Source organism: Trichogramma pretiosum, unplaced genomic scaffold (genome assembly GCF_000599845.2).
Source record: "Trichogramma pretiosum strain Unisexual culture from Peru unplaced genomic scaffold, Tpre_2.0 scaffold3, whole genome shotgun sequence".
NCBI lineage: Eukaryota > Metazoa > Arthropoda > Insecta > Hymenoptera > Trichogrammatidae > Trichogramma > Trichogramma pretiosum.
Window position 1 is genome coordinate 1,790,401 of NW_019641698.1, and position 15,124 is coordinate 1,805,524.

General features: G+C 42.9%; 1 protein-coding gene across 3 annotated transcripts in view; it reads right to left on the reverse strand.

Moving 5' to 3' along the window:
• LOC106650594 overlaps positions 1 to 15,124 on the reverse strand; it is a 50,023-nt gene that overhangs the window by 13,772 nt on the left and 21,127 nt on the right. For all 3 annotated transcript variants that reach the window (XM_014368703.1, XM_023462338.1, XM_023462337.1), the window contains exons 3-4: positions 2,177 to 2,284; positions 573 to 737 (exon numbers count right to left, since the gene is read on the reverse strand). In XM_014368703.1, the coding sequence (XP_014224189.1) occupies positions 573 to 737; positions 2,177 to 2,284 (273 nt within the window). The remainder of the gene's footprint in view (positions 1 to 572; positions 738 to 2,176; positions 2,285 to 15,124) is intronic.

Consider the following 15,124-nt stretch of genomic DNA (forward strand, 5'->3'; position numbering starts at 1 on the left):
GCTCTCTAAAAAGAGCAAGTTATGTTCTTAACGTGCAATTCTTATCTTTTCAATTAGAGAGTACAATAATGCCAGCGAGTAATACAATTAAATAAATACCGAGCTCGAAATCAGCTTGCATAAGCTCGCAGAGGTAACTTGGGCGGTATATAAACTGAATCATTATGCGCTGCGAGACAATGATTTTCCACTGGCTTCACTTTGGCAATGCTCGTCGCGCGAACTTGGGAATAAATAAAATACGTGCGCGCGAGGCCGTCGTTAACTGATTCATCGAAGCCGCGCGAGCTGCAACGTGTATATTATATTCGTATTAATGCCCAACAAGTCGAGTCGTATCCGCGGATCGCGTGATTAAAAAACAAATGGAAAATCCGAGGATGATTTTCGTCGATATATAGTCAGTCGGAGCGGCACGTGGGCCATAGAGAATATTCAGCAGCGATTATATCAGCAGAGCAAATATTGTACGCTGTAATGCAACGCGTTAAAGTTACGTTCGTGTCCTATGTAGTGTACCCGGCAGAGAATATAGCGTATATGTAGTAATAAGAATAATAATTGATACTGACTGGCGAGAGTAGCGAGGGCGACCTTGCCGATGACTGCCACGCTGTAGGACACGACGATGCGCTTCGCCGACGAGGCCATGGCCAATTGCAGGACACTCAGGACTAAGATTAAACCCAGCAGAACCGACGCCCCGGCAGCCGCCACACCGGCCATCCACACTGTCCCTGGAATAATAAGACAATTATATGTCGCGCTCTTATAGATAGTTGGATAGAGCAGCGGGTGCGCGTGTGCGTGGACATAATGTATCAAATATTATTATACATGTATGGATGAAAATTTCAATCAGGATTAGGGACGAGGTAGGACGAAGTGCAAGGTGAAATATAAATTTGGAAGTATGTTTGTCTACGTAAATTTAACGTAACAAAGTTAGCAAGAAAAGCATATACTATATATTATATGTGAGCAAAAGTAACGACGAAACAGCTGGACATAAAAAAAAAATATTATATTATATACGCGACGAGAGTTGCATCTTGTAAAATTGCATCGAGGCAATAAAAAATAAGAGAAGCAAGAAAAAAAACGGAACGCTTACTTCTAAATGAGCAAGCGTGTATAACATTTCTCAGCTTTGCAGCTCTCGCGACTTATTTTTTTTTTTTGCCTTTTTTTTACGATGTATACGCGCGGCACTCGCGACCGCGTTCGCGCGGGAGATGCGTCCCAGTGATACGCGCTTCGACATTCGTTAAATGAAGTCAGCATGCGCCCGAGAGCACTGGATGGCTCACGTTGGATATACTTTTGTTCGTGAGTATTATACTCTAGATACGCGACGGCATATATCGGATGAAAATTTTTGTTGCCCGAGTATTCGTAATCACGAGCTTTTTCGTGCAGATACGAATACGCGTAACGCAAATGTGTGGAATGAAAAAAAGAAAAAGGACGCGCCGCGAGATCTACGCGCGATAGATCTGCCAAATATACGTAGAATTTTAAACGACGCGCGTAAAGTATTTGCCGATCGAGATAAATCGTCGCTGTCGCTGTTGGCGAGAGTATCGTATAGGTAGCTTAGTGCATTACGCGTATACAATACATTAAATGTAGTTCGCTCGCCCCCTCTCGTAACAGAGCATATGTCTTTGGACATACATATTCGTGTGTGTATACAGAACACATGAATAAATAAGATAAAGCTGCGCGATAAATATACGTAAGCAGCCCGCAGTAATCACTGCTCCAATGCATATCTCCAACTGCACAAGAGAGAGAGAGAGTATACAAATATTGACAAGAGGTAAATTTATATACGTGCGTGTAGCACAAAAGGTAGCCAAATAATATCTGAACACATATGCACGCATATTACACCAAAACATTTGTGCTTGCAGGAGGGCTTTTTTCCGGCTTATTTCTTTTTATACTTTTCTCGCTTCGGATGGTTTTGCAAAGTAAAATAATTTCATACTTTTTTATATTCCCTACGCCCAAATGTGCCGCGCACGAGCAACTACGCATATATAGCTGTCGCGGTCGAAAAAGTGAAAGAAATAAACTCCAAAAAAGCTTCCACGTATATAGTTTTATGCACCGTGTGCTACATATTATGTTTTCATGCACTATATATACGTATAATACATCTAATACTTACATAGGGGCTTGAGTCTCGTCACACCTTGACCGCATCTCTCTCGACCGTAAAGCAGATACTTGCACTGTCTCCAAGGCCCGAAGTATCCGGTCTCCGTCGCTGTACCAGCTGCAAATGATCAAACAGAAGAACGAGTTTAATTAATTTTCATCGATCGCCGTACTTTCGTGTGTACATGTTTGTTGTATACGCGAATAATTCATCATATTGCGCGTGCATGTGTGAGTTTGGAAAAAATGTAATATCAAAGCCGATCCATCTCATCTGGACGAAAAGAAGAAGAAGTGGAGAAAAAAAAGGAATAGCTAATATCACAACGAGTTCGATCGCACGGAAATTAATTCAACGTACGTTGTATGGTACATAATCCACGCAGCGTATGTTGCGAGAGGATCGCTATACTCGCCCCGAGATCGACGTCACGCGCAGAAAAAGACCAGAGTGAATATTTCAATAAACGATAAGCCTCGCTCCTCGGGCCGTGCTCGGCTATCGAAAGATTCTCGCCGCGACGTCGAGTGAATTACAATCGCGAAAATGTATACGTCCATGTAGTGTTTATACGAGCACTCGTTTAGCGTCGACCGTTTAGCGCAACAGCAACAAAATAAGGAGCATTAGGCAGCGCGGCCCACTCAGCTACGTAACATAATAATGCATTGTAAAAGTAAAAGCTTCGGTAATTTCATTACCGCAGAGCCATACTTATTTTCTGCAATAAAAGTAAATATTTGCCTCGATTGTCGGGCACACACAAATAAATAGCCAGAACGTGTACGTACGTGTGTGCGCGCAGTCACATAGATATGTACCGAACAATATGGTATGAGTAGCTTACAATAGTACTAAACTACATGCAACAACGCCATTTTTTTGTTTGTTACCGTCTTTTCATGCAACGCTGAGTATTTTGCTCGCTGCTGCAGCTACGCATACAGCAGCTGTTTTATGACCTTTACAATTGTATATAGTGTATATGGACGCGTGTAATAGAAATTCAATTCGCTCGTGTAGTTTGCACCGACGCAAATCCGCGTAGCAAAAATGCAGCAAAAAAAGGAAATATATATAGAAATTTGATAAATCGAACGGACTAGTTTCGAATGTATTCACGTGGATACACGGACCATGAAAAAGAGAGAAAAAGAGGAGAGCCTGGCTGCTGCTCTATATAGGGCCAAGGGCGTTATCGCAACGTAGAGAAGCATATACATATACACGATATCGCAGAGCGTAGGCTGCAGCCAAGGAAACGGGTTCTCCTCCCTTATTATACGCTGTACGCATATAAGCGCCGCACTAAGTGTGCACGACGTATCGTTACACGCCGTCGCTGCAGTTACATTTTCGGGCGAGGTGCAAGCAAATGAGAGCACGCGTACCTAACTTGTACCTACCTATATATGCATCGTAGAGCTATATAATACGCGCGCAGAGCTCATTTCAATTGACATTTCGCGCGCGGTGCACGCGGTCGACTTTGTGCGCTCGTATTATCGCTCGGACACGATAATCCGCCAAATTACATTCGCTTTTCCGATATATTATAAACGGGCGCGCGAGCATTACGGCTAATGATTTCTTTGACGATTATCAATTGCGCATTGGATAATAATTAAACTAATCGCTGAGTCGTAAATCAGGTAGAGCGAAGTCGTTTGCGGATAATATATAATAACGCGAAATTACGCTCATTGGATTCGTTCAAAATATCGTTATTTACTTTTCAGCTTTTGAGCACGTAGCGCGCATGAATGATTCTACGTGTAGTTACTATACACACTCGGGCGTGATATAGCCAGACGGAGTAATTTACACTCGCATCGCACATATATAATATATCCTTCGCACGCATTCGCTTGGTAGTAGCAGCTAACAAACGAACGAAATGTCGACTGACAAAAAATACATTGGACGAGAAAATATTACGTTTCTATCTTCTGCCTCTATGTTTCACGCTGCAAGTTCGTATACGTGTGAATCCTGATAAACGTCACGTACTTGAGTATATCCTGCCGTAAACTCTGGCCAAAGAATAGTCTCGTCAATTTGTTTTAAAGTTGCTCTCTCGGCTCGCGTATCGACCAAAGTAAGTATAGCAAGCGAAAGATGAAAAAAAAGTCGCGCGCACTCGAGGTTTTCACCAACTCTCGAGTCAACTACGTAATATAATATTTTCATTCGGTGAAAGGGTTGAAGCCGCATCGTCGTCGTCGTTGAGCAATCATCGATGTATAGGCGCTGGGCTGTTGGTTGCGAGCGACTCGTTCACGCAATTATAGCCCCCGCTAAATTATCGATTATTCGACTTGTCCGAGTGGCCTTTCTACGCGCCTCGAGTCGAGTTTATATACGTCGATGCAAGAGTTTGTCCTATGGAATTTGCACAGCTAAACAGACGTTTTAAGGCCGTCCACCATAGTGTATAAGATACACATCGTCATCGGGTCCTCGACGATATCAACTTAACAATGTATTCTCGTACTATTCGAACGAGTAAAAATAAAAAAAGGAGCATCAGCTACGTCTACGCGTATGAAAAGTTTACGACGTTATCGTTATCGACTCTGGCGAACGAAAGAAATAGCCAAAAAGGTGGGCGTCTAATGGAGAGAGTATGTAGTATCTTACGGTTTCAGCTAGATTTTTCTCGGAGACTGGATCGAATCGCGCCGATTTTATCGCACTCTGCCAGCTTAATAAGCCCTCCAGATTGGCGCCTCGGTACTTTTCGACTCGTGTAAATCAACCATCGATCTTTCGACTCCCATATATATAATAAAGAGGCGCTCGAGCACGCTTCATATCCAATTAGACGACGCGCTTTTTTTTTATTCCATCTGCAAAATTTATGGCTTTCAACGCGGCTGGGTAACGTTGCGCGCGTTTTATCAGAACGCGAAAAATATTTCTTCAAATCCTCAATCAAGTTAAAGCAATAGATCTTCGCAGCTGCTGCTGCTTCTACGGCGAGAAAGATCAAGTATTCATCTATGCATATGTAAGCTGCGGGCGTGTACGTTCGCGGTCGAATATATACATACGCACATGCGTATAGTCATCCATGACGAGAGCTATAACACGTATTACGGCTACGTCAAATAAGATTTCTGCGCTTTCAGGGTTGTAGCTCCACGTGAGTAGCAGCAGAAGCAGCACGAACTTTTAAATCCGGATTACAGCTCGAAATATAGCCGACGGGCATGAGAAATATGCTCTCAGGCGCTGACCGCACAATGTCCACACAATCTGCACTATAACTATCTATCTCGCTGTGCATGTGTGCGCGTGCGAGTGCACCGATACACGCACGATACGTTACGAGAGATCAGGATCTCTCGTGGGGTATTTTTTTCTCCAAAGAGTACATTTCACATTAATGTCTTTGACATTTTGCTCTCGCTGATGTGCGCGTACGTATAAATATAACCGGCATACATATACGCACCTTTCCGTCCAGATTACGAGGCTCGATCCGCCTGTAATCATTTTTTATCTAGTCTAGAGCTACGTATGACCCCGCGATGCAACGTGGACCATATAGATATATGTTATAAATACGCATGCGGGTATTATCGCGCGCGTGATCGGAAAAGCGATGCCATTTTTTTCAGTCTCGCTGGCGCGTGACATTGACTTTTTTTTCGCGCGTTAAATAATGTATATTATAGCGCAAGTTATTATGGTACAGAAGCAATTAGAGATCTTATAAATGAGCAAAATCAATTCCGATCTAATTCAGCGTCTGCAGGAAGAGCGCAATGATTATTATACTTCTTACGTAAATCCCAGAGTCGTCGTTATAACCATCGGAATTAAAATTGAAAACTTCTCTGGCTGGAGCAAAAAATTTTCCTCTTGCTCGCGTATATTAATGCATCGAGCGCGACAGTGGTTTTTACTGCGAACTTATACGCGCATCAATTACATACGTCACGTGGCTTTTATTATTAAGCGCGAAAAATAGCCTGACGCAACGAAGAGCTCTTCGCTATAAAATACAAAAACACGGTATAAATGGGTGCGGCTCGAGGGTATATGAATCGTGCGGGAAAAAGCATCCAAAAAGCATATCGAGGTGACATGTAAAGTGCATCGATACCGAGCAAATCGATTAACGTTACGTAGGAATACGTCTATGCACACGTGAATTAAAAATATAGTCTCTCGCGATTGTATTGTAAATTGTAGAGCTCAGATGTGTTTGCATTTATATATTTATTTGAATGGAAAATTAACAGTCATCCGATATAACAAATGCATTCACGCTTAAATGACGTTGGAATATATGTGGTTTAGCGCGATAATTTAGTTAGACTATCAATTAATTGCAGTCAGTTGTTTATTACATTTGCATTGCAACGATATCGACTTCGATTGTCGCAAAAGTCACCCACATGCATCGCTTTTACAAGCAAACCATTGCATGAACTTGATATTTAATACGTATGTAAATAGAGTAAAAATTTGATTCCCTTCGCAATAATGAAGTTCACTGCGCGAGTGAACATGGTTTGTATACTTGGAAAAAATTTCAGACGTTAAAATGTAAATAATTGATTCTCAATTTTATTTATGGTACTTTTACATGAAGTTTTTATTGAAAATTAATTCATACTGATAATTGGTATTGATTTATTTTTTTACATAAATATTTTTATGCATATACATTAAATCATCTACCTTTTTTAATGCAAAAATTAACAAAAAAATTCATTTATAATCTAAACATTTTTTTTCGAAATCAATATTGCAATATCATTTTCTTTTCTGTGTTAATACTCAAAAAAAGTTAGTTTCCAGTTTCTACCACTAGATGGCGAGGTCCTTTATCTTAAAATCCGCAAGTGTTCATGTAAAAGTAATCATATAAGTTGTACGGTTGCTGGAGCTTTTTACATTAGATTCGAATCGCTGCTTTTTCTAATTGTTCAAAAGATCATTTTGGCGAAGTTATTCACCGAAGTTATGATTAATTGTTCTGCGACACACTTATTTCGCGACATTTTTGACTCTTGCAAACAATTGTAAGTATACATTCAAGGCAAAATTAGTTAAAATAGATGTTAGCTCATGAATATTACAAAAAAAAAAATACTTGGACACTGAGGATAGAACACGTAATTACAATATAAAATGAACATTTCATTGTGTATTTTAAACTAGGCCGATCTTGAAGTAAATGTTATATTCTTCTAGTCTAATCGTCGCAAAAATGTAAATGAAAGACAAAATAGTCGTCGAAGCTCAAGACTCTCGAGGCAATGGTCTTGGCGGTGTATATAATAGAGTATATAATAATATTACGTGGTGCGGGCACGTATATAGGTATACACGGACATCGTGTCGCGACCTAGCTCGCGGCCAGCGAGCAAGTCCAGTGTTCCGCAGAGTGCACAAGCGCCGGATGTTAGCTTCCCCGCTAATGTATACGTTTATTTATGCGTGCATATCGTGTGCAGTGTGCAAGTTTCATCCACGTCGTCTCGGACTGCGGGGCATTGATATGTGTGTGTGTGTGTGTGTGTGTGTGTGTGTGCGCGCGCGGACTGGCCTGGAAAATGCGCCCATCCAGCCGGCTGCTGCCCCCGCCGACTTTATCGCGTTTATATAGAAATATACATATTCTTCGAGTCGCTTTTTCAACATTACGCTTCGGAGCTGCTGAATTGCCGTATTGGCTGCGTACCGCAGTCCGTATAACTGTTTCGAGATTAGAGCATACCTATATACGAATTCAAGTACTCTATTATATGGCTTTATGCGCGATAACGCCGGTCAATTACAGATTTATCTGGTTAAACGAATGCTTTTTTATGCCGGGCCAGCTCGTACGGGGATAATTGAAATTCATAAGTACATTATTTCTTGCGTACTTTGCCGATAAGACGTCGAGAGCATCGATATTTCACCAGCAGACTTGTGCTATATGCTGTTTATTTTTTTTCAACGCCAAACACGTTCGCTTGCCTCTGCATTTGTGCGATAGCCTCGAATAGGACCGGGCATAGTAGATGAGCAGCTCAACTCTATTAATTCTGTTTTGGATTTGAAATTTCTTATGTTATGGGACGGTCGGTAAGGGGGCTATACTAGTAGTAACAAGATTTATCGCGATACAAGGTATCATGTTTTGAGCTTCTTGATGCCATCAACAAATGGAGTATTGTAAATTCGCAAGTGTCAAAAAAATGTTCATACGCTATATAATCCATTCACTTCTTCGTTTACTGCATCGTTTCATTGTTACGCTGTTTCTTTATTCGGTGCCACATGAAACTGCTCTGGATCTATGCGTGCTAACCGCATCGCAGGTGCGGTAATGTCGCCGATACAGTCAGAAAGCGCAGCCTGGCCCGAGGCGTGGGTGTGGAAGGTTTTAAATGGATTTATACGATTAGTGGTTGCATTCGAAGCTTCGTGCTCGTGCACGGGTATACATATATGAGTACGTGCGCCCGTATACACGCGGAGTAAATGGAGACTGATTCGACTAGATGATACGTCTGCGGGAGCCGTAAGCCTAGGTCGCAGCTTTTTAAAAGGCTAGGCTATAACGAGAAGCAGAGGATGGTCGTGCGCACGTATTCGCTTTATCTCCGTGAATCGTCATTGGCCCTTTTATTCTCGGTCGCGTGTGTCAGTTAATCCTATAGACCGAATTTAAAGAGAAAAAAAGAATCATTTCTTAAATTGATCAACTTTTGCGTATCGAAATGATCGATAGCGTGCCGTATTAACGAACCGATCGAACGAGAAATGCATTATAAGTTTGCTCTTGCGCCGTTCGAACGTATATATGTACAGCAGAGCCATTTCGTAGTTGTAAAAAGTTTGTTCGCGTGGCTGCATGCACACAGTTCTGGTGCGCTGCACAATACAAATACCCGAGGCGTGCGTACACACAGCATATATACACACTCGGAGGATCGTCGTCATCGAGCTGTGTGTATACATGGCAGAGCAGAAACAAGCAGCAGCAGCGCGGCGGGCGAGCTGCGAGCTGCCCCGAGATGTTTTGATGTGCAAACACACTTTGAGGAGAAGAGATTGCGCCGTAGTACGTATACCTACATGCACGCGGCCAACTAACTATACATGTGTATGTTTTAATGCCATATAAAAAGACGCTTTTTCTGGCGTGTGTCTGTACGTGCGGGCCTCGGGAAACGGGACAAAAAGTTGCCAACTTTTGCAACTGCGCCGCGCGGCGAATATCAACAACTGTCCGGCACGTGTATACGAGTTTATATAAATCGGCGGTGTTGGATGGCTGTTTTTTGACTCGAGTATTTTCGAATTTTGCTACAAAAATCAGTTGAAACATAATTCATTTGTCCCTGCTACCCTGGTAAAATTTCCCAATATTAATTATGTATAAGGATAAGATAATATTAATTATCCCAATATATATTATAAGGGCCTAAGGAACAAATAATAACCAGTTTTAAATCACTTTAGGCCTCTACCACTAGATGGCGAGTACCCTTTAAATTTAAATCTGCAAGTGGCAAAATCAAAAGAATTGTATAAGTCAAAACACAAGTGTGTAAAAAATTTGAAATCTCATTTTGTATGTATAAAGAGCCTACTTAGAGGGCCTCAGAGATTTTTGGAATTTCGAAGCAGCCGTTTGTGAAATGAAATAACGTTGCTTTATAATTACTGGAATCAAGCACTACGACGATTGAAATGTTTTGGCTAGTGAACTTTTATTCATGTCGCTATATAAAGAGGTAAAGCTCATATTCTCGTTGCACCTTGGATGTGGCCTGACGTAGTTTTGGCCAGCGCACATTCACACATAATATGGACACACTCGAGCGCGACTTGTGTCACACCGATATACAGCTAAACGATCGCGCGCACTTGTTAATTTTGACTTTCTCCCTTATCGCTACGAGACTCTTACGCTAATCGTCTTGCGCAGTCCCGAGCCGGCTCGGTACGGTCTGCAATATACCTGTAGTCTGTTTATATATCTCATAAGGAGCGTAGTGAGCATAGAAAAAATAAAAGTAAGAGAATACGAAGCAATAATCCGCATGCTTAATGAAGTAAGATGGGCAATTGTAGAAATGAGCTTCGGAGCTCGTTATTCTATATGTATTCATAACATTTCTGAATTCGCATAATGATTTTCTTAATCGCTCCTCTCTCTCGATATAAATACGAGTATTATGTATATGTAGCGCACCGTTATGAACTCGCGGCAGCAGCAGCAGCAGCGGCAGAAATCGTGCCAGACGTAAAAGTGAGTACGGCTTGAAATTAGCGATGAGCCACCGACAGTCGACGCTAATTGAAATATAAAATATAAGTGTATAGTTGTGTTTTTTTCCTTTCTCTCTCTCTGCCTCTCTCTTTTTTATTTCTGCGCTTTCGTCGGGCGACGGTGTAACACCATCGTTCATCGGCAAATTTAAACCCAATATATATAATTCATTCGCGTCTACGCGATAATAATATATTACTCGTGCCGTATACATCTCGAGTTCACTACTTTTTTTTCTTCATCTTCTGCACAGCTATATATATCGGCCACCACACAGCATCCATGAGAAAATTACAAACGCAAGTATCTCTCGCTACATTAGACCAGCTCAGCGCGCAGTGCGCGAAATCTCTCTCTCTCTATATATATATTTATACACATCTTTCTCACGCGCGCGCGGCGAGCCTCGTTGCCAAGTGCACAGGCGGAAAAGCCCCGGCCTGATAATTTGCTTCGCGCGAGCAGCATCGTAGGAGGAAGAAGAGGAAGAAGAAGAAGGGGATTTTTCATCAGTGAATCAAACGTACACCTACAAGTTATATAGCTAGGAACGAGCGAAGATAAGATTGATGGACGATCCCTTGTGTATTTCTGTTTCGGAGAAATGAGCATTTTTATGTTGCTATATAACGATCCTGAAGGGGGGGCCCTTCGGCTCCGTGAGCCAAGGATCACGCACGAGTTCAAGAATATATTTGCATTTAAGTACCCTCCGAGTGCAGCCCGTAGCTGTATATTTGTACCTGCACGTGCGGGTTAAAGTGAGGTACGCGTGCGTGAATTATGATCATGCATGTGCACGTACAGAGCTATAGGAGGTATGTAATTTCACTTTTACGTTAATTATGAATATCTTCTCAAAATAAATTTCAACGAAAGTTGCAACGCGCGCAGTAAAAGCTACACAAAGTTCGCGTTCGAACGGTAGAACCGAAGCGCGAATTCTCGCGATGTCAACGTTACAATATAAACTGCGGGCAATTAAGCTTTTAATTTTTTCTCCCCCCTTGCATTTATTACGCGGTGCTCCTTTTTACGATTTGTCAATGTGCCGTTAGACCATGACTCGCCTGCCATGTGCTGCAGGAGTTGGGGCGCGCGCGCTAATTCTAATTGGCTCTCGAAACGAGCACATTTCACTTAATTTTATAGAATATACAATATTATTGTCAATAAATCTAGCCAATTAGAGGCTATTTCTGCTGTTACAGTCGCGTGTATAACTGCAAATCCGAAACGTTTTATCGAGCGATCGATTAAATATTTTGACGCGTTCGCTGCAGACACACACACACGCAAACACATACACGTACGTGACAGATCTAGGCGGAAAAAGGTGCCTTTATGTTTTTAGCCGAAGTAGGCGTGTGACTGGATTAGATATTCATGAATAGAAGTTACAGAGTCGCGGGAGCGCAGAACTCGGACTTGTAATTCTAACTCGGCCGACTCTCGTACACACACACACACACACACACACACAGACGTACGTATATGAAGTTGGCCTATTGAGATTAGAAATAAGATATCCATCGCGTCGCGCAGGTTGCAATTCAATATTTCGCTGAGGCGAGACGCGTCGGCGGCCGGGGCAGATGGTCGAATTTCAGGTAATAGTACATTCCGTCCGTGTCCTCTCTCAGCTTCTCTCTCTTCTCGTCGACTATATGCGTGTGCAGCACGACGCGACATCCCTTACGCGCGCGTCTCGTTATACGCAGCGCCGCGTTCGCAGTTATATTGCAGCTCGGCTGATTTATGGCCACTCGCAGCAGATAGACGCTGCTACATAACGCAGGATATGCATTTTCCAAATAAATCATAGAGCTCTTTCCTCGCGCTTCTCTCTTTTCTGCATCTTCGTTCCCGTTTATCTCGATTTTTTCCTCGCTGTGTCCTTTTCTCCTTTTTGTATTCTCTTTTTTTTTTGTCGTCGTTCATGCTTTCCTCGACGCCGTGCCGACCTGTATTTTATAACATTTTTCCAGACAGTCGCGAGAGTCCAATATAGGGGGGAAACAATTCAATCACAGTCATGGCCGCTCGCGCGCGCAGCGCAGCATGAGCTGCCAGGTTAAAAAGAACAAAAGCTACTGTTGCAGTGTATATAATCTAAATAGCATGTTGAAAAGCCACCCAAAGAGCAACAGACTATTATTGCAAAGGCTAGCAGCAGCTCAGCAGCAGCAGTAGAAGAAGAAAAGACAAAAGGGGCCGCGAAGTAGCAGCAGTAGCAGCAATAACAGTAGCGCGCAGGATAAGAAACGGAAGCGCTTGCGGCAAAAAACAACTTGTGCGCGCGAGTGAAAGAGAGAGAGAGAGAGAGAGAGAGAGAAAGAGAAAAGAAGGAAGCGTTTCGCGTACCGAGAGTTAGAGGTAAAAAGAGCCGTGAGACACCTTACACTCAGACGGCCGCACTGCAACTCGCGCGCGCAGCTCGACTGCAGAAACAACAGCCTAAGAACGAGAGGTCATTACCGTACTCGCGTCTCTCTCTCTCTCTCTTTCTCTTTCTCTTTGAGTAAGCATAATTGCGATTGGAAGTGTATAAGCAAAGGAAAAGAAAAAAAAAGAAACGTTATCACGCTCGCGCGAAAGACGGAACAGGGAATTAAGCTGACAGGGATGCGCGCGGCGCTGTTTTGGAAATCCAGCCATGTAATATAGCTTGGCTATGTATTTACTCATAATATCTTACTCTTGGAGAGAATCTCTTTCTTGTTTGAAAGCGACGTGCCATCGAATCTGGAATTTCCCGTCGAATACGTTTGTTTTTACGTAAAACTACGGGGACTAATCGATGGCGACGTTCGTACGCTTTTTTATCGTCGTCGCTGTTGTTGTCGTTGCAATTAAATATGGAAAGAATGTGGCAACCGGTTAGATAGCTCCGAGCCACCTGTCTATATCTATGTACAATACTATCTATATAGTTTCGAAAGTCAAATAATGCTCGGAAATAAAAAAGACGAGTACACAAAAAATCGAAGCTTACGTATTTGTTGTCATCGTCGTCGCGTGCGCACAAAGAATCAAATGCTTACTTTGTACGCATCATGCAGCCCCAGAGAATCTCGCTCGCGAGAGAGAGCGTCGCGTGTGATTATTTCCGTCAAATCCATTAAAATAATGACTTCCGTTTTGCGTCCGCGTATTATCCCGTATGCGGCTACCGGCGGCGATCGGCAAGAATGTCCGCGTCCATAGCGCTGCTTTCTCGCGCACTGTACATTATGCGCGATATACTATAAGCGCGTACACACATACACACGTATCGCCTAATGAAAGAGCGAGACATTTCGTTTGAGCGAATTAGCCTCGGGCATTATATTACACGCTATACGGCATAATAAGCCGATGTACAGCGGCGCGGCGTACAGGTGAATATGTACTTGGCGAGCAAAGATAATAGAAAATGCACCACAACGGCCTTATATGCGCTGTACCCATATGTATGTGAAACTTTTAGCTCGCCATTGAACTTGAAAAGGTTCGCTGAGCCGCCGCCGCCGCCGCCCGCAGTTCAATAACATTATGTTTTGCAGTCTAGGCCTCCCGATACACAAAGGCCGATAGGTATCTACAAAAAGGATCGGCCGATTCGTATCGAACGCAATAAATAATGACACCCACCATATGGCGGGCCTACTATATAGAGCTGATGTACCGACGGCGATCTCTTTCTCTCGAATAGTAGTGTAACAGGAAATGAATCGATTTATCGAAATTCATCGCGTCCTCGGCACTCAACTCTATATACAACATGAGCGCGCGCAAGTGTCTAACGGTGAATTCTTGCGCGAAAGGGTACCAGACTTGTGCTCTGCAGCTCCTACGCTATATATACCTCGCTCACAAAGCCGGCATAAATCATTTAAAAAAAAGTTGCGGAGCATCGCGCGGCTTTGAATTCACGTCGCGATTTTTGTAAAATATCTCCGCGGCGCGGTCAAGTTTTCTTTTTTCGCGCTCGAGTATGCGGCATCGGCTCTCGAGCTGACGAGCTGCAATGTACGCGCCCGATTGTTTAGAACGGTCAGCTGCGATAAATAATCACGCGAAGCATTAATGGCACACCGACGACGATGGCTCGCGCTGGGCTGCCGCTGCAGCTTTCGCGCCACATCGCGCATCTCTCTTTGCTTGCATTGTACCTTGGCTCGTAAATGAATTTAATTAAAGTCGAATCATAACGCTCGAGAATTATATATGCACGTCCCAGCGATCCTGCTGCTGCAGGCGTCTCGTCTCTCTTGTACATTATAGAGCTTGTCGAAATTTCTATATCGAATCCTTTGCCGAGCGCGTATCAAAGCCCTGAAACACGATTCGACGTATAAAATACGCTTCGAGATTTTGAATTATCCCGAGGCCATTATACATTGAGTGAGAAAAGAAATGGTCCCAATTAGCCGTATCGTTGCGCGAGTCAAAGGCTGTAACATAATGTCGCAATAACGAGCGCACCGACGCTCTTTCTCGGCAAATTTAAACGAGTGCAAAAAAAAAGGAAAAAACAACACGATCGGTCGAAAAGCGAAAGTTTCGCGCCCGAATAGACACATTTTCGCGCGCGCAGCTGTTCGAACACACAAAAACCTCGTGCGGTATTTCTCGGCTTTTGTAAAATACATATTTTAAGTACAATTTTTTGGTTGCACAATTAAAAGCGA